Genomic DNA, 18214 nt, shown 5'->3' with positions numbered 1-18214 from the left:
CATTTCGATCATAAAACCCTACATAGAAAATGTTATGTTTATAGAAGCAATCTTGGGTTTTTCATTAAAATTTTGACAAACTTTATTTGGAAGCTTATGCAAACTCAATATTTAATATCATCCTTAATATGTTTGTTATTTTTCACATTATAACTACATTGAGAAAATAACTTTTTTTTCACCAAGCCCCACATTATTGCTTCCAAATCCCCTCTAATTTATCGCAGTGTGCTGAACAAATATCATCATGATTTCTATAGATTTCATGATAAGAGAAAAGGTTGAGAGCCACTCCTTTAAATTTTATTTTTTTAAGATTTATTCATTTGGCTGCACTGGGTCTTACTTGCAGCATGCAGGATCTTCATTGCATCATGCAGGATCTTTCATTGTGGTGCATGGACTCTCTAGTTGCGGTACATGGGCTCAGTAGTTGCTCCACAGAATATGTTATCTTAGTTCTCTGACCAGGGATCCAACCCACACCCCCTGCATTTCAAGGCAGAGTCTGAACCACCGGACCACCAGGGAAGCCCTGTTTTAAACTTAAGATCAGGATTCTTAACCTAGAGCCCCTTAATGGGTTTCAGTGTGTGTGAAATATGTAAGTGCATCTTTCTGGGGAGATGGTTAATAGTTTTCATCAGATTCTCAAAGCTTAAGAACCAGCTGATCACAGAAATTGCAAAAGCTCTTTTATAATTTCACCCCTGAAGAACGGTAATACAAGTCAAGGGTTAAATGAACTCCAATGGCACAAGGCTCCAGATCAGTTCACCATGTGGCTGTACTGGGACTATAGGCAAAGACTGAAAGCCAATATCATAAAGCCTGCATTTGCCCAGACCTTCTCTGTTTTTCTAAAGCACTTTGTACATTTCTAGATTCCTCATATATATATGTATATATATGTGTATATACATATATAGATGTATGTATTTCCTGTGGGGCCTAGCAGAGGCGACTGAAACAACAGTACCATTAAAGCCTACTGTAATTATTTGATGCATTTTCTACTGCTAACAAGCTGTGAGAGATAGACAGACTTTTGTTTTTAAAACAGTGACTAGTATATGATACACACTATTTTCTCAGTTAATGGTGAATGACTCAATGAACATGCGCGAACAACTTCCAAATCTTAGTTTCCTTAAAAAGTAATACACCAGGAAAAGATATTTCTCCTGTCAATAAATTAGCTTTCTATTACAAACCTTATGTGAATTTGGGTACCTTACAATCCTAATTTTGACCAGAATTTTATCACCTCAGTTGTGGTGAATAAAGACATTCTAAACCTACCTACAAATGAGACATATCTTGACCACAAATCTACTTCTCCTAATGTTAAGAAAAGGCATGGAATCATGTATTTTAAAATATTTTTATTACCTTTTTGCTTGATCTATTTTCTACACATACAGTATACTCAGAAAATGCTGACTGCACTTGGAACAAACTTAAGAGAATAACAAAATTATTTTAATTACACATGGGGTTTTATAGTTTATATTGCACTTTACATTTTTTTCTCACTTGAGAACAAGAATCCTGTGAGTTAGAACTCTGTTGAAGAAATAAACTAAAACTTAAAAACTTTAAGCCATTTGCTCAAGGTTTTACAGAGGCCAGGAACTAGAAGCGAGATCTCTAATTGCTAAGGTGTGCTCTTTCCCACTGTAAGATTATTTTGCACTGTAAGATTATCATTGTCCAAAAGAATTTAAGATTGTGTTGCTACATAAAAGCAGATAATCAGTGTTGCTGTCCCTGAGTCAGAAGTACATTACTAAGACCTATTGATTTGAGTAACACTTAAAAAAACATTTTTTATTGAGGGATAATTGCTTTACAGAATTTGAATAACACTTTTTTCTAGAACTATACTTTGGTTAATAAGCCATGTTTCATTTATTTGTGTTCATTCAGCTTTCAGCAATGTAAAATTCTTGCCTAGGCATATAGCTTCCTGTTTGATCTGCTAAGCTTTGGTTCAAAGTTCTTACTTCTGAACTTTGTCTGGTCTTTTCCTGTTTACCAAGTAGCTCTGGGAAAAACACAGTCAGATTGTTTAATCTGTGAACCGTACATCTTTGTTTAATTTTGGCTCGCAGGCACTCTTGACCACCACCAGGGGGCAAAAGCCTACCAGCTGGCTTCTCTGCTGTACATTCAACATAGGACTGTACAGTACAGGGACCCTCAGTGTCTGATTCTTGATGGAACCTCCCTGCTAATTATTTCAACCACAGGGCCCCAGGGAGAGAACAAAGGCTCAGCACAGAGGGCTCCAGTGGCACTTAACCATACAGCGGCCAGAAAGGGCTCAAGGCAGCTCTGCCAATTTACAACAAGCAGTAAGATCCAAGAGAGTTTGAGTGACAAACAAGAGGCGGTGGATTAATAACTGCAAACTCCGGAATGTCTGCGTTTTACAGACATGTTATGTATGGTGGTATTTACCAGCACATCCACTCAAATTAAGAAATAGCTTTGTCAACTCTGTTTCTCTGTGTAATCAATCTATGGTATTTATATAGCGCGATTTCCACCCCCGCCCCCCTTAAATCTTGATTTTTCATTATGTTCTTGGCTTAGGTTCAGCTGATGATTTATCGCTTAGAAAACTATTTCTTTAGAATATTCAATCGACATTTCGCATGTGTCTATGAAATAATGAAATCTAGAGACGAAGAGAAGGAAAACCCCAAAGAGCAAATCCTGTCTAATCAAGAGAATTTCTTCCCAGCAGGAAGCAAGTGGGAGGTAAATAGCAGGTTGGACCCTTGTAACTCCGTGAGCCCAGCTTTCTCGGCTTCCCCCAGGCTCTCTCGGCCTCCCTGCACTTCAGGAATAATGAATGAGCCCTTAGACAGGGGCCAGGGTAACAGGAAGCACGAGGGTACCATGAAGACTCTCGGGTATAAAATTACAAACCCTTCTTTCTTTCAAAAAGTCTCATCATAAAACATGGACTCAGAGCGGAAGGGTGGGAAAGCTAAGAAAAAAGCCCTCGAGAGCCGGGTCAACGGTAAGGTCTCTAGCCCAGAAAGTCCCATCCGCGCTCAGAGGAAGCGTTTGAAACCCCGCGGCGCCCTTTCCCACCCGGAAACTCGTTCGCGTCAGGATTTTCACCTCGGTTTCTTCTCACTGAGGTGGGTTAAGCTGTGCGCCCAACCTCGGGAATAAAAAAAGGTTGTCCTTCAAGAGTGGGGACTCCAGCGACACCCCCTCCCCAGCCGCAGAACCCGCTCCCTAACCCACCCCCTCAAACCCCCAGCGCAGCCTAACCCGCGCGATTCCCAGAGCCCGGGGGGGAAACCCCGAGAGGGGGCGGCGGCCCGAGGCGCACGCACCCGGCCGCCTTCCGGCAACTCAAGGGTTACGGCCAGGCGGCGGCGCGCGAGGAGGGGAGAGGCGGTTGCTGACAGGTGGCGCCTGCGCACTGGGAGCGCTCATTGTGCCCCGCAGCTGCCGAACTGCCCGCCCGCCAGCCAGCCAGCCGCCCGCTCGGCGCGTCAGTCTGCGAGAGTCCGGTGGTGGGTGCGGAGTCTGCGGCCGTTCGCGCGGCCTCCTCCTCCTCCCTGTTCCCCTCACCCCCACCCCACACCCCTTTGCCCCATCCCGGCTCCGTCACCCTCCCGCCCCCCACACTCGGGACAAGAATGCCCTGCCCGGAACAGCCCAGCAGCGCCTAGATGGCTTTGGTCACGGTCCAGCGGTCGCCTACCCCCAGCACTACCTCCAGCCCCTGCGCCTCGGTGAGTCCCCTCCCGGCAGCCGCTCCGCTCGCTTCTGTCACTGCGGCTCCGCTTTGCCTCAGCGGGTCCCGCCGAGCGCCACTGCGCACGCGCCGCGCCGCTTCCCAGGCCTTGGCACCCGGCTGCCGCGAACCCCCCACAAGCCCCCATCTTAAAGACGAGCCGCAGGAACTACCGGACGTTGATGTGTGCCTCCGTCACTCTGAGCACCTAGCGCCTCACCATCCTCGCCCCGAAGCCCCCTGTGGCATGCTTTCCTCTGGCTTGAGCACTTCCTTTCGGGAATGAGTCATTCTTGCTTTTCACCCTCCCCCTTCCTTTTACCCTCTGTTGCTCTGCTGCAGGGAGAGGACCCCGGGACTCCTGCCATGCCCCTTACCCACACCCACATCCCCTTACCCGCACCCATTTCAGGGACCCGTTCCGTCTTCACCCACCGCCCGCCCTTCGGGCTCTCCGGGCGTCTGCCTTCCCCCTGGTCACTTGCTGTCTTTCTTGTGTCCTGTCCATTGGGCTTCATTGGACGGCTGAACGGTAGTTACTCCTAGGTTTCTCGCCATCTCCCCTCCCCCAGAGGGTGGCGGGAGTCTCTGCTCCTTGGACCTCTCACCTTTCCTCGACGAGGTCCTGAAGCATCTGGCGCTGCTTGATGACCAGTGCCAATTCATTTACATCTCACAGACATGTATGCATCGCACTCATTGCTCATGATCGTTCTTGTTCTCGAGTCGTGTTTGTATGGCTCGTTACTTCAGATGCCAGTGCCAGTGAAGCGTGCTTCCAGAAGGAAAATACCCAGTAACCAGCCTTTTCCTGCTGGGCCCTTCTTTGCCTTCGCCCCACCCCCACTTCTTTACGCTCCATTCTTTTAGGCTTTTTTTTTTTTTTCTGGAAATATTTGTTTTTTAAAATGAAATATTGCACCAGTGGGGCGAAATGGGATCTTTTAAAAAAAATCCAGATGTTTTAGAGGGAAATAGATGGAATGAATATATGAGGAATTAGAAAAACCGTTTGGAACTTCCTACAGAATTGTAGTTTTAAAAACTAGGTTGGTGGGTTTAGTAGTTTCAGCTTGCAAACACGTATTCAATATACACAGAAACACCTTCCACTGTAAAAATTTGGGTTACTCTTAATTTATATATTAACTGAGGTGTGTGCTTTGACATCTTGAAAACATGCTGGTTTGTGATTTCAACATAGTTTCCTGAATTTCAAAATTTTGCTGTGTAGTGTGTGGTGGTTTCCTTTTTTTCCCCCCTGAGCCAGCTTTTGCACTCTGTGTGACTAAATTGGCAGCTATATCCTAATTCTAGAAGCGATTATACTTCAGAGGTTACCTTACCTTGTGTTGTTTCCAGAAGAACTAGCTGGGATCCTTGGATAGAAGCTCAGGGAGGCAGACTTTCATGCTAAGGAAGAACTTTGTAACAGTGGGGTGGACTGCCTTGCAAAATAGTGAGTGCTCATTGTAGAAAAGTTCAAATAAAAGGCTGGAGGTCCTTTGGCCTAGGAGATGGTGTAAGGGCTCTTTCTAATTCTTAAGATTATATGATTTTAGAATAACTGCACTTGAAAGCTCGTAAAATATTTAAGGGTCTTCTGAGGACAAATATCATAAGGTTGGAAATTTAATATACGTTATTCTTATATGTGGTACTTGATACTAGTTTTTGGAAAGTTATTAACATACCATCAGACCATCTTAATTCACTCTTCTTGTAAACCTTTTGAGGATAGTGGTTACCAGGCCTGATTTTGGCTGAGAGAGCAACTGAAGGTTAGTTGAGTTGAGCAAGTAAACCAGAAACCAGAATTATATTGACAAGGTTTTCCTTGGGCATTGTTGAAAACAATTGATGCTGTAATAATAATATATGTATATCATGTTATTATACTTATTTTCTTGAGGTGAATGATTAGTATACAGTAATACCATATCTATTTGATATAACTTTGTTAGCCAACACTTGCTTATTTTAGAATCCTGAGGTATGTTAATAGGCACTTTGATATAGGTAATTAAATTGATCATGGGTAAGCTCAGTTATTGAGCTAAATGACTGATACATCTACTTGCTATAGTAGCCTGATTATTTCATTTTATATGTGACCCTGGGAGAAAAGGAATCCTGGTACTGGGGTGTGTGTGTGTGTGTGTGTGTGTGTGTGTGTGTGTGTGTGTGAAACAGTCGGTGTTGTCAGCGTAACTATGAGCAGTTACCTTTCCCTTTAAGTTGTCTTCCTATTCCACTTCACCCGGAGCTTTTTTAGCTGAGTTTTGTCATGGTCCTTGTGTTCCAGTATTCGACTGCTGTCTGACTTGGATATATTTGCTGTTGTGTCTCTTGCTGCATGGAAAAGTTGAGTTGTTTGTTTTAAGAGAGAGCAGAAACAATCTACAGAACCATGAAAGGAGAGATTTAATTTTGTGAGGCTGGAGATTTAGATGTTATCATTTTAAGCATTCTGTTACAGTGTTTCATTATAGGAGGTAAGACATTTTAATACTGTCAGCTCTTCAGTGTTTTTTCTTTAGGGATTAAACAAATCTATTGATCATCTACTGGGTGTGAATGACTATTATAGTAGTAAGATGTGTAAGATATTAACTCTGTCCTTCAGGGTCATGTAATCTTGGCAGGGAGGGGGAGAAGGAAGACATAGGGACTAGAGGAGGGGCAAGAATGAGATGAGAGAGTAGAAAAGGAGTGTGAAGGGAATGATACTGAATGTATATCAACAGCCAGTTTGTAAATGGCCATAAGTATTGTATGGATTCAAATTAAGATAAATTCACTAGTGGCAATAGTAGTGAAACCAATATCTAACATGTAAGTACCTTACATGGATTATTTACTCTTCACAGCATGCTCAAGGGAAATTTCTTTTATCCGCATCTTACTGATGAAACTGAGGCAAAGAGCTATTAAGGATTGTACCCAGTGACACTCAGCTCTTGAAGATGTAATTCAAACCCAGATGTGTCTAACTTTAGAATCTTCCATCTTTTTCCTTCTTGAGAATCAAAGAGAAGTGTAACATAGTTAGGTGACTCTCGAACTAGGTCTTGAAGGGGAGGTTGAATGTTTATAGACTGAGATAGAAGCTGGGGAGTAGAAAGTGTTCCAGGTGGAGAGAAGCTGTATACACCAAGACTTAGAGACAGAAACATACAAGGCATATCTGAGGAGATTTAAGTAGACCAGTTTGAGGAAGGATTTGTTTGGAAGAGTGGTAATAGATAAAGCTGAGGAGGCAGCTATGGCTGCAAAGGGACTGCTGAGCTTAGGAATTTGAACTTGACAGAGATGGTAATAGAGAGTCCTTAGAGGTTTTGAGCAAATATGATCACAGTAGTGTTTTAAGAAAACTGATCCACCAGCTTTGGGCCAGGGGAGTGGAGAGAGGGAGAAAAGGCATGAGTAGAGCTTGTTAGAGGCTGTTACGGTGGCCTGGGTGTGAATAGTAAAGGCTTGAACTGGGAATGGGAAAGAGAAGGACAAGTGCAAGGGACGGAAGAAAAGACACGCAGAACCTGAGGCTTATTGGATATAGGGGAGGAGGGATCAGAGATGTCAAGTCTTGGAATATATTGTTCTTCCCAGATAACAGATGTTTTTAATTAATTGAAACAATTTAAGAATGATCTCTTACCTTCTATCTTTCTGGTATGAATTTTCTGAACAGATATCTATATTGACCCAGGGTTATATAAATACAGTGAAATACCATAAAAATCTTTTGCTTTTGTATAGTGCTCTATACTTTTCAGAGTGTTTTGTGTTCATGGTCTGATTTAATTCTAGAATAGCCTCAGAAGTTACACAGGACAGATATCAACGTTAAAAGGCTTACCGAAGATGACAGAACTGGTTGGATAAGATCTAGCACTAGAACCAAGTTCCATGGCTCCTGGTTCATATCTCTTTCCATGGTGTGGTAAGACAAACAGCATGTTGGTTTCTGGTCCTGAGAACTTGACTGCCAGTAAAGGAATCAAGACTTGAGATGCAGTTCAGCACTCACACTGTCTTTTGAGTTCATTTATATATTGTCTGGTTTGACTGTCTAGAACAGAATCACCTAAGTCTGTACAAATCATTTTGTGGTGATACCCTTTTTTGAAGCCTATTATCTCTTGGTTTACACAGAAATCTTATAAACTTGAATATTTAGTTTCCATACTCCTAGAAGATTACCAGCAGCAAAATATGAATGGAAAAGGTCAGGTGCTGCTAAAGGCAGGCTCCTTATAGTTCTGGGAAATGATAGTTGATGTTTTTACAGCAAGGGCTGAGGAATAAAACCTATAAATAGCTGACCCAAAGAAAAAATTTAGCAGTTAGGGACTACTTTATGTAAGGACAAGTATATTCCTCTAAGAACCAGTACTCCTTTAGAGCAGCTATTATATAGTTATAACGATGACTCCAAATCTTTATAAGAAAGCTTAATCTTGTTTTGTCTTGGTTTAAGCAGTCAGGATTGAGTAAAGTGTATTTGTAGATAAAGACCCATCCAAGTTTCACTAAAGTCTTGATGTTTAAGATGCATGCTTTAATTGGGAAATTCATTTATCTATATATATACAAATGGGGATGTGGGATATGTAGATATTATTAAATGATATATATTCACATATGACCACACCTCTCTCCCTAGGCAGAGAAAATAAAGCCATAAAATATGAGATTGACTTACATAAAATAAAAGTGATGCTTTTTAATTTTTCAAAGACAGTTTTAGAAATTTTCTTAACCTATAGAAATAATACAGGCCAATTGTAGGAAATCTGGAAAATATGGAAAAGCACAGAAAAGAGAACGAAAGATAAGTGGCATACAGCTGAGCGTGTATTTTTATATAACTGAAGTGTTGCTGTATGTATAATGCTGTATGCTTTTTTAAAAAGTTTTATATATATCATAGGTGTATGCCAAATCACTTAAATGGCTGCATTGAGTAGTTATAACTCATTCTAACCTTTCCATTATTGGTGAATATTTAGGTTTTTTCCAACTTTTAAATTACATTGCAGTGACCATCATTGTGCATAAATATTTGACAGCATTCTGGAACATTTATTAAGATTTCAAGAAATACAGTTATAGGATCTCAGAGTAAACAATTTTATGATTCCTGTTGCATATTTATACTTTCTAGGAAGGTTGTTTCCAATTAACATTTACTCCAACCAACATAGTATAAGAATGCTCATTTCTCCTAGCTTTATTAACACTGCATATTCTCATTTTATTGTTAATCATTAATAATTTTTGAGGATAAACAGTAGTACCTAGTTGGCTTGATACATATTTTATTATTAGACAAGTTGAATATTTTTGAGATGTTTATTAGGCATTTCTGTTAACTTTCTTTAGAAAGATAGCTTTATTGAAGTATAGTCTACAAGCCCTAAAATAAACCTATTGTAATAAGTGTACAATTCAGTGATTTTTAGTAAACTTCAGGAGTTATTCAGCTACAGTCCTGTATTTCCATTTTATGAACTGTGCATCCTTTTCAACCTGTATATGCTCTTGGTACATTATGAATATTAACCCTGTATTTATTAAAACGGTTTGATTTTTTGGTGTTTGTATTGCCTTTAGAATAAAGTCTACACTCCAGAGTTTTGCTCGCAAGACTTTTAATAAGAAACCTTGCTTACCTTTTCAGCCTTGTCTCTTCCCAAGTCCCTGCCTTGCACACTGCTCAGTCAAGCTGACCTGCCATGCTCCCTTGGATCTCTAGGCTTTTGCACATGCTGTTCCCTTTACCTGGAACGCCTTCCCTTCATCTGTTTACCTGACTAATTCCTACTCATCCTTCAGGTCTCAGCTTAAATGTCACTTCTTCTGGGAAGCTTCCCTGACTCCACTCCCAGACTATGGTAGGTGCTCCTTCTTCGTGCACCATAGCACCCTGTACTTACCCATCGTGGCTCTTATCTCTTTATTGTTCTTGACCGTTTGATTGCTTACCTCCCTAACTCACCTTTCAGCCAGAGACTTGGTTTATTGATATATTTTTGTATCACCAGGGTCAAAAATATTGGACTATGGATCAATGGATGGGTTGATGGATATAGTCATAGTTAGCAATTTTTTCCATTGTTTTTAAGCATTATTTTGTTTCCAGAAGCCCCCAAAATATGACTACCCTTAAGATTTTTGATACATATTGCTGTTTTAGGTTGAATCAAGCTTTGTTGACGACAAGCTGTGTATAAAAATGTCTGCTTCATTGTACCCTTATCAATCCTGAATGTTGTCATCATTCTTTTTTAAATCATAATAGCTGTTGTTTATTGAACATTTACTGTGTACCAAACACTGTGCTAAATACCTTACATGCATTATATTGTTTTATATTGTTTAATTTTTTCTGGCTGCACCGTGCAGCATGTGGAATCTTAATTCCCCAATGACGGATCAAACCTATACCCTCTGCATTGGAAGGTGGAGTCTAAACCATTGGACCACTGAAGAAGTCCCCAGTTGTTTAATTTTTACATCACTCCTGTGGTGTAGATATTATTATTATCTCTAATTTACAAAGAAAATTGAATCTCAAGGCAGTAAAATGAGTAAAGTAGAATCTTGCCAGCGGTTATAGTTCTGGTGTCTGACCCAGAACTCTCTTCACCACTAGTATTTTGTTGTTTTAAGTTACCTTTTTTAAAAAAAATCAGAACTTAAACATTTTTCAAATAACTTACTGTTATTTGTTTTATAGTCTCTGTTTAAGTCAGTCATGTGATTAGCCAAGCTTTCTTTGTGGATAATTATGTTTGCCATATTGATTTGTAAATATTTTTCATATGCTTATAACAATCTTTTTTGTTATATTGCATATTTTGCATTAGTTTTCATTTGCCATTTTGTTTTTTATTCATTTTGATATACAGACATTAAAACATCTTAATACTGTCATTTCAAAGTCTTTGTGTGTTTCCTACTTTGTTCAATTTTCCATCGATAGAACAGAGAAATATTCACTAGTGTTTTAAGTTGTTTTGTAGATTATGTTTATATTCAGTTTTACTGCATAATGTGAATACTAAATTAATTCTACTTCTGAGAAACACCGCATTAAGAGTACAAGCTAGAGTGTGTTCCAGTGAAGTTCCATTGCTCGTCCCACAGGAGCTTGCTTATTATTTAGTATTCATTAAGTTGCATGGACAGAAAATAAACAAACTAGCTTAGATTTTAAAATTTGACTGGTTTGAAGGAAGAACAGGCCTTTGGTACTTAAAAGGTGTCTTCAGGTCTCTCGTTCTTTCTCAGTGGCTTTAAGTGAGAGGGAGCAGATTCTAGATTATGTCCATCCTGAAAAAGGCACCATGCAGAGCCCACACTGCCATCCCATCCTGGTTCCAGCTGCTTAGCACTCTGCAGTTTTTCCATTAAATGCCTGCTGTCATGTTGGCTACACGGTGCCTAGCCCATAGTAAGCATTTCCATGTTCATATTTTTCATTTATTTGTTCACGCATTCAAGAAACCTAGCAGTAGTAGGGAAACTACTTAAAAACAAACAAACAAACAACCTCTATGTCTATTGACAAGACTACCCAATTTGAAATATGCCAGAAGTCCTGTGTACCTGAGAGGAGAGACCTTAAGGAGTCTTGTTAATCAGCAAGTAGGTAATGAGTGCTGTTTGGTGCAGGTAATGCCATCCATTCTCTTCCTCTGGTTTTCAGCACTGAATCCTTTTCAGATACACTTACAAACTGCCCTGCATTTTCTTGTGTAGCTGAGCAGCACAGCTGCTGTGCACAGTGCCCCTCATTTTCCTGTTTGTCAGGAGAAAGTCAGGTGAGGTGATCTTGGCTCCAAAATGTAGTGAAAGCTCCCATGATTCCCTAGATTTCCTGAAAGCGAAATAATTTCACTTACTTAGTGGGAGAGGCTATGCTTAGAAAGAAGACAGAAGTAATCTACTGTGTTACAGCCTAATTTTTTTCTTGAAGCTGCTTGTTTTTTTTTTTTTTTTAAGATAATTTAGTACCTTTTTGTACCCTGTGCTATACTTGATTCTGAAGGTATCTATTTATCTGCTCATTTGTGCCAGGATTGGGGCTCCAGCAGCCAGTTAGTCCCTGGCCTCAGGAAGCTTAGAGTACATTAAATAAGTAATTATATTACAGTGTAGTAATCATAATTGATGTGTAAGCCTTGAGGAAGACAAAGAAGGCCAGCAAGGACTTCTGAGTTCTTGCCTTAGAATTTATAGGTCTAGTAGGGAAGGCAGCTATAAGCTAAGCATGAATTAAAACAAAACAAAGCCCTAGGATGGTGAGTGGAATAGGAGAAGCACAAACCAAGTGTGAGCATGGATGGGAAGGAGATGTCAGTTTTCCATGAGATACTGGACAGAGAATGTTTAATGGATTAATTGGAAAAGTTGGAGGAGCAAAAGATTTTTGGAGCTAAGAAAATGAAAGATATGTTTATTACTTCCAAATATTAAGTATTAATCTTTTTCAGTTCCATTCACAATTAGAAGTCAGTTTCTCCACAGGGTGATTATGGTACAATTTGTTGTCTAAGGCATGGTAGCCAGACACAGAAGCTTCTGTCTTTGCAGAGTGTGTGTTTGTAGGCACTACCTTGTCCCTCTCCCTGCTGTGTACTTTCCCCCACTTAAAAACAACAGCAACCTCTTTTTTTAATGCTTCATGCATGTGAATGTATGAAATTATATTCATTGAACTTTAAGGGAAGACATTCTGTGCAAGTTAATCATTAGAGCAATGATTCTCCAATTGTTGCTTCAGACACTTTTATAGAAAGAGCAACAATTTGGAAGAGCCCCTTTTTTCCACAATTACTTAGCACGTCTCAGGTGAGAATTAAAATAAACCACAGGTTAGCAACTCATAACACATTATCTTAATCTATTAGGGAAGCTCACTGATTCTTTGAGGTTTAAGAAAGTGATTGTGGTTTAGAATAAAAATAGTATCTGCCAATGATTATGATGTAAATCACATGGGAGTAGGGAATCCCTGAATATATTTTCATTTCTCCCTTCTTAGGCCTTCAGAAATGCCTGTAGCAACATGAAGCAGTTTAGCACAGTGGTTAAGAGTGTAAGGTCTGGAAAGAGCCTGCCTGAATCTGAACCCCACCTTTAGAACGTACTAAACTTACACAAGTCCCTTAACAGTTCTGTGCTTTAGTTTGCCCATCTGTGCAGGGGTAATATAGTACTTCTTGCACAGAAATAAGAATTAGAGTGCCTTAGCATCATGCCTGGCACCAAATATGCATGTACTCATGAAATATTAGTCAGTTTTATAATGATGGTAATTTAGAGTTGCTATTTGGTTGTTAAGCAATTTTTCATTATAACACAAGTTTGGTGGGTAGGATATTTGTTTTATGACAATATAATTCACATGAACAGCCTATTTCAAGGATTAGTTTCTCTTTTGTATATTTTTTATTCAATAATAGCTACATTTTAAACATTAGGGCATCTTAGCTCTAGTTGCCAATCTCTGTGACAGAGTATGTTGTGTATGATTTTGTAATGACCCTGGAGCACCATAAAGAATGATTAATGCAACTACAGTCTTTAAAGATCTTTTCCCTTTGGGAACTTATCAATTTTTCTAGGCTGTGCTTAGCAGCATATTAATCTATTGGATATTTTGCTCTATGGTAGCACAGATCTTTGTAAGCCGTCACCTTAGTTTGTATCATAGGCTGTATGTGCTGGTGCTTTTAATGATTGAGGTTATGAATCATGTGGCAAAACAGAACAGAAATTGATGGATTTTTTTTAAAATATGGAGAATCTGAGGACACTGAGTGTGTTTAAAGGTGTTTATGGATTTAAATATATCTTTGTACGTGGAAATAATGCTTTCCAAGGAATTGATGCTTTCGAATTGTGGTGCTGGAGAAGACTTTTGAGAGTCCCTTGGACTGCAAGGAGATCAAACCAGTCAATCCTAAAGGAAATCAGCCCTGAATATTCATTGGACAGACTGATGCTGAAGCTGAAGCTCCAGTACTTTGGCCACCTGATGCAAAGAGCTGACTCATTGGAAAAGACCCTGATGCTGGAAGGAATTGAGGACAGGATGAGAAGTGGGCAACAGAGGATGAGATGGTTGGATAGCATCACTGACCACAATGGACATGAGTTTGAGCAAACTCTGGGAGATGGTAGATGACAGGGAAGCCTGGCATGCTACAGTGCATGGGATTACAAAGAGTCGGACATGACTTAGCAACTGAACAACACAACGACAAGGAAATAATAGTTGAGAAGAATGATCTGTCTAATCCGGCTATATAAGGAGTTGGCAGTAGAAATTGAATGCAACTTTTTGAAGATGTACTTCCAAAGCAACTGGATAAACTCACATATGATATAACAGAGAGCTTTGGTTCAGACTTTGGTTGCGTTTAGATTACAGTTTTTATTATTGAACCTTGTCAGAAAATAGAGACAACCTATTTCTTCCTTGAGAGTGCTGAAAAGGATTGCCTTAAGATTTCTATGAGCACAATATTTTGATTTGTCTTTTTGATCTGTCTTCTACAAGCTGCAACTTTCTCAACTCTTGAGCACTCTTATGCTGATTCTGTGGTTTCCAATTAAACTTCAAAGGAAACTGTACAGGAATTCCTGTAAAGGAATTTTGGTTAGGCAAGGTGTGGCTGAAAAACCCAGGAACTCCTTCACTTGCCTACAAAACATTCTTGCAGGATACAGAATCTTAAAGATGAAATATAAGGCTCTTAGGAGAAAGAAAGTATTCTTAGGAGATTTCCATTTAAGCACCATTTTTGTGAGATTTTAATCTATAATAATTTCTTATTCTTAAAAAAATGAGAAAATTTCATTGAACAAAACTGAGTAAAATCTTACTGTGTTCTTAAAATTGTCTTACAGAAGAATATAATTGTGGCACAAAATGAAGTTTAAAGGTCCAAGGATGATTTTTTTTTAACTTAAAAAAAAGTTTTATTATTTAGTTTGGCTGTGCTGGGTCTTCCTTGCTGCATGGGCTTGTCTCTAGTTGCGGCGAGTGGGAACTGCCCTCTAGTTGCCATGCACAGGCTTCTCATTGTGGTGGCTTCTCTTGCTATGGAGCGGGGGCTCTGGAGTGCACAGGCTTCAGTAGTTGGGGCTCTCGGGCTCTATAACACAGGCTCAGTAGCTGTGGCAGCAAACCTAACTGCCCCGTGGGATCTTCCTGGACCAAGTATCCAACCTGTGTCCCCTGCTTTGGCGGGTGGATTCTTTACTGCTGGACCACTAGGGAAGGCCCCAAGGATGATTTGAACCTCTGTGTTTCATGAGCTTGTTTAGAATACCAATATATGGCAGTTAGAATAGTTGCTCACGAAATTAGTCTTTGGTTTGTTTCCAGCTGTCTTTTCAGGTGATTCATGGTGCTTAGAGGAAAACAGTGTTTTAACAGGGCCCAGGCTTACATTTTTTTTTCCCCATAGATGTTTTTTTCTCTTTATTGAATGGGATTCCTTTGCAGACATTTATTAAGGCCCTAAGGTGCACATTTAAGCTTCTAGTACTGGGATTTCTTTGGAGGGAATGATGCTGAAGCTGAAACGCCAGTACTTTGGCCACCTTGTGCGAAGAGTTGACTCATTGGAAAAGACTAATGCTGGGAGGGTTTGGGGGCAGGAGGAGAAGGGGACGACAGAGGATGAGATGGCTGGATGGCATCACTGACTCGATGGACGTGAGTCTGGGTGAACTCCGGGGGATGGTGATGGACGGGGAGGCCTGGCATGCCGCGATTCATGGGGTCGCAAAGAGTCGGACATGACTGAGCGACTGAACTGAACTGACAATGTATTCTTTTTAGAAACAAGTTACCTTGTCTTGAACATGTGATCTAGAAAATTGGATGATTGAAGTTCTGTGTTTTACTTTTTCTTCTTTCTGCTGATACACTGAAATCCCCTCTTTGATTTTGTACTTTTGAATTTTGTATTCTATTTGTGGCTCACATTTCTGAAATAACCATGATAGTGATTCTCTAATTAGAAATAACTTTTCTGCAATGGTTGTCTGGACTCTAGAGTGAAACCTTATAGTGTAGAAGAATTAGATCACTTGTCCTAAATTCAAGGACAAGGAGCAAAATTATTGAAATGGATAATTGCCTTTGGAAAATATTTGAATATACAAGTGTTATTTGAAAATATGTGGGTCAATAGCTGAGAAAATGCCTTATAATTATCTCCTGACCCCTCCCTAAAATTAGATGATTCTCTTTTCTCATTTTGCTTTTTGCATACTTCACTTGATTTTTTATTGACTTTCTGAAATACCATTCTGGAAATTGAGAGCAGAATTTCTTCAAGATCAGTAACCAACGTGACACTGATATTGAAATAATTTTCTCTTAATGCTGCTACTTTCTTGATTATATTTCTCTGAAGAAGTATTTTGTACACTGATCCTCTGTATATTTTTCTTCCCTGCCAAATCCAGACCCCAAAAAACAGTTTCCCTCTCTGTCTAATTTAATAATGATTTTATGTCTAACATTCTTGTTTTTAAGGGAATAGGCTATAGTATAGCATAGTGGTTAAATTGACTTTTTTAGGTTCTAGAGCCAGATTCTGGAGTTAAAAATCCCAGCTTTCCCACTTATTAGGTGTGGACCTTGGGAAAATCACCTTTCTGAGCTTTGATTTCCTTATCTTAAAGAATTATTGTTGGCTTTCATGAAATAACTAAATGAATGTTTAACACAGTGTCTAGGACTATAGCATAGTGAGTGGTCAGTAACAGCTAGTGATTACTAATGTTAAGTAGATTTAATTCTTTGCTCTTTGCACAGAATTCCTTAGCAGTATTTAATTTTTAAAGATTAAGATTATATGATTTGGAAGCTTTGCTTCTAAGGCAAATTTATTATAGATGATGTATTTGGGTCTTCACTGAATTGTGTCAAATATGTATTACTTTCAGATGTATCATTTTATGACAAGTTGTACACCCTGGATTGAAATTGACACAAGTATCTTTGTAATGGTAATGAATATGTAATGATGTATATTTGAAGATAGAGAAAACTGTTCGTGGTGGTCTACAATTACCATTAAAGCTATCTAAATTCTTTTTAGGTAAAGACACAGTGAACTTTTGCACTAAGTATATGAGTCCATTGCTCACTGAGCCACACGTGAGTGATGTTTAAAGTAATTCAGCCTTTCATTTATGTTTTTGTCTGAAGAATTGACAAGAAATGTTCTTTTGGCAGTTGAGATAAATATCATGTCTTGAAACGGCTTCTCATGAAAGGTTCCATTATTTAGCTATCCTAAATGACAGTCTTTTTGAAATGTCCCACAACATCATCCCTCACCTGTGGCATTTGAGGTTTTTGTAAAATTCTATCTTAACAGGTTTGGATATCAGAATCCTAACCCTTTTACCAGTAATGTGCAGTGGTTGTGCAAGCTCACATCCCTGTTAAGATTACTGAATCACAACCAGTCTCTTGTTCGGGGGTTTTGGTTACAGTGATTTTTGTATTTCTTTACTACTTCTATGAAACAAATCCAGGATGTTTCTTGGACCTTTGATTACTATTGAAATCTTGGAGTTTATTCATAAATGTTGTTTCCTAGGGTTTCACAAAGTTCCAAAAATAGAAAATTAACTATCCTAATTCCTGTTAAATCATTTCCAGAGTTTGGTTCTAAGGGATAAAGTTCAAAATAACTCAACTTTTGGGCAGTTTCAAAAGAGTTTTTGCTGTAGTAAAAACTATACTATGCCTTTAGTAGAAATTGATGGGAGGTTTTCTGAGCTGTTAGACATTCAGGTGGTCACATGGATTCTAGGCTAGACATGCTGAGAGATATAATTACAGAAGGTCACACATTTAAATGTGGTGGGATCAGGCAGGTGACTGAAATTAATGAAGCTGACTAAATGGGGCTTGCGGTAAGCTGGAGACCTTAAGCTCTCTTGTCAGAGGCTACCAATTGTGACCAAGTGAGAATTCAGACCCAGTGTTGAGGGAAAAGTCTTCTGTTTCAAGAAACACTAGTAATGCAGACTGTCATGTGAAATCCCTTGATTTTTAAATGTTGGCAACCAGATTGTCTGGGAGAGAGTGGTTAAAGCATCTGCCTGCAATGCGGGAGACCCACGTTCGATCCCTGGGTTGGGAAGATCCCCTGGAGAAGGAAATGGCAACCCACTCCAGTATTCTTGGCTGGAGAATCCCATGGATGGAGGAGCCTGGTGGGCTACAGTTCACGGGGTCGCAAAGAGTCAGACGTGACTGAGTGACTTCACTTCACAACAAAAGACCAAGTTTAAACCATAGGAATATTTTTGGTTTGTCTAGCAGGAAATCCAAAGATATATAGTTGAGGACTAACTCACTCAGCAGCTTAACAATACCATAAGGATCCAAGTTCTTTACATCTT

At 39.6% G+C, this 18214-nt stretch overlaps 1 protein-coding gene across 4 annotated transcripts in view; it reads left to right on the top strand.

The window, feature by feature from the left end:
• Positions 1 to 3442: 3442 nt before the first annotated feature.
• SSH2 (slingshot protein phosphatase 2) overlaps positions 3443 to 18214 on the top strand; it is a 245460-nt gene continuing 230688 nt past the window's right edge. For 2 of the 4 annotated variants that reach the window (XM_070292540.1, XM_070292539.1), the window contains exon 1: positions 3443 to 3761. In XM_070292540.1, coding sequence (XP_070148641.1) covers positions 3699 to 3761 — 63 coding nt within the window. In that variant the 5' untranslated portion in view covers positions 3443 to 3698. The remainder of the gene's footprint in view (positions 3762 to 18214) is intronic. The other 2 variants (XM_070292538.1, XM_070292537.1) reach the window with 1 other exon arrangement.

The sequence above is a fragment of the Ovis canadensis genome, chromosome 11 (genome assembly GCF_042477335.2).
Source record: "Ovis canadensis isolate MfBH-ARS-UI-01 breed Bighorn chromosome 11, ARS-UI_OviCan_v2, whole genome shotgun sequence".
Taxonomy (NCBI): Eukaryota; Metazoa; Chordata; class Mammalia; order Artiodactyla; family Bovidae; genus Ovis; species Ovis canadensis.
The sequence above is the reverse complement of the archived record's forward strand: the minus strand, read 5'-3'. Positions and strand labels throughout refer to the sequence as shown.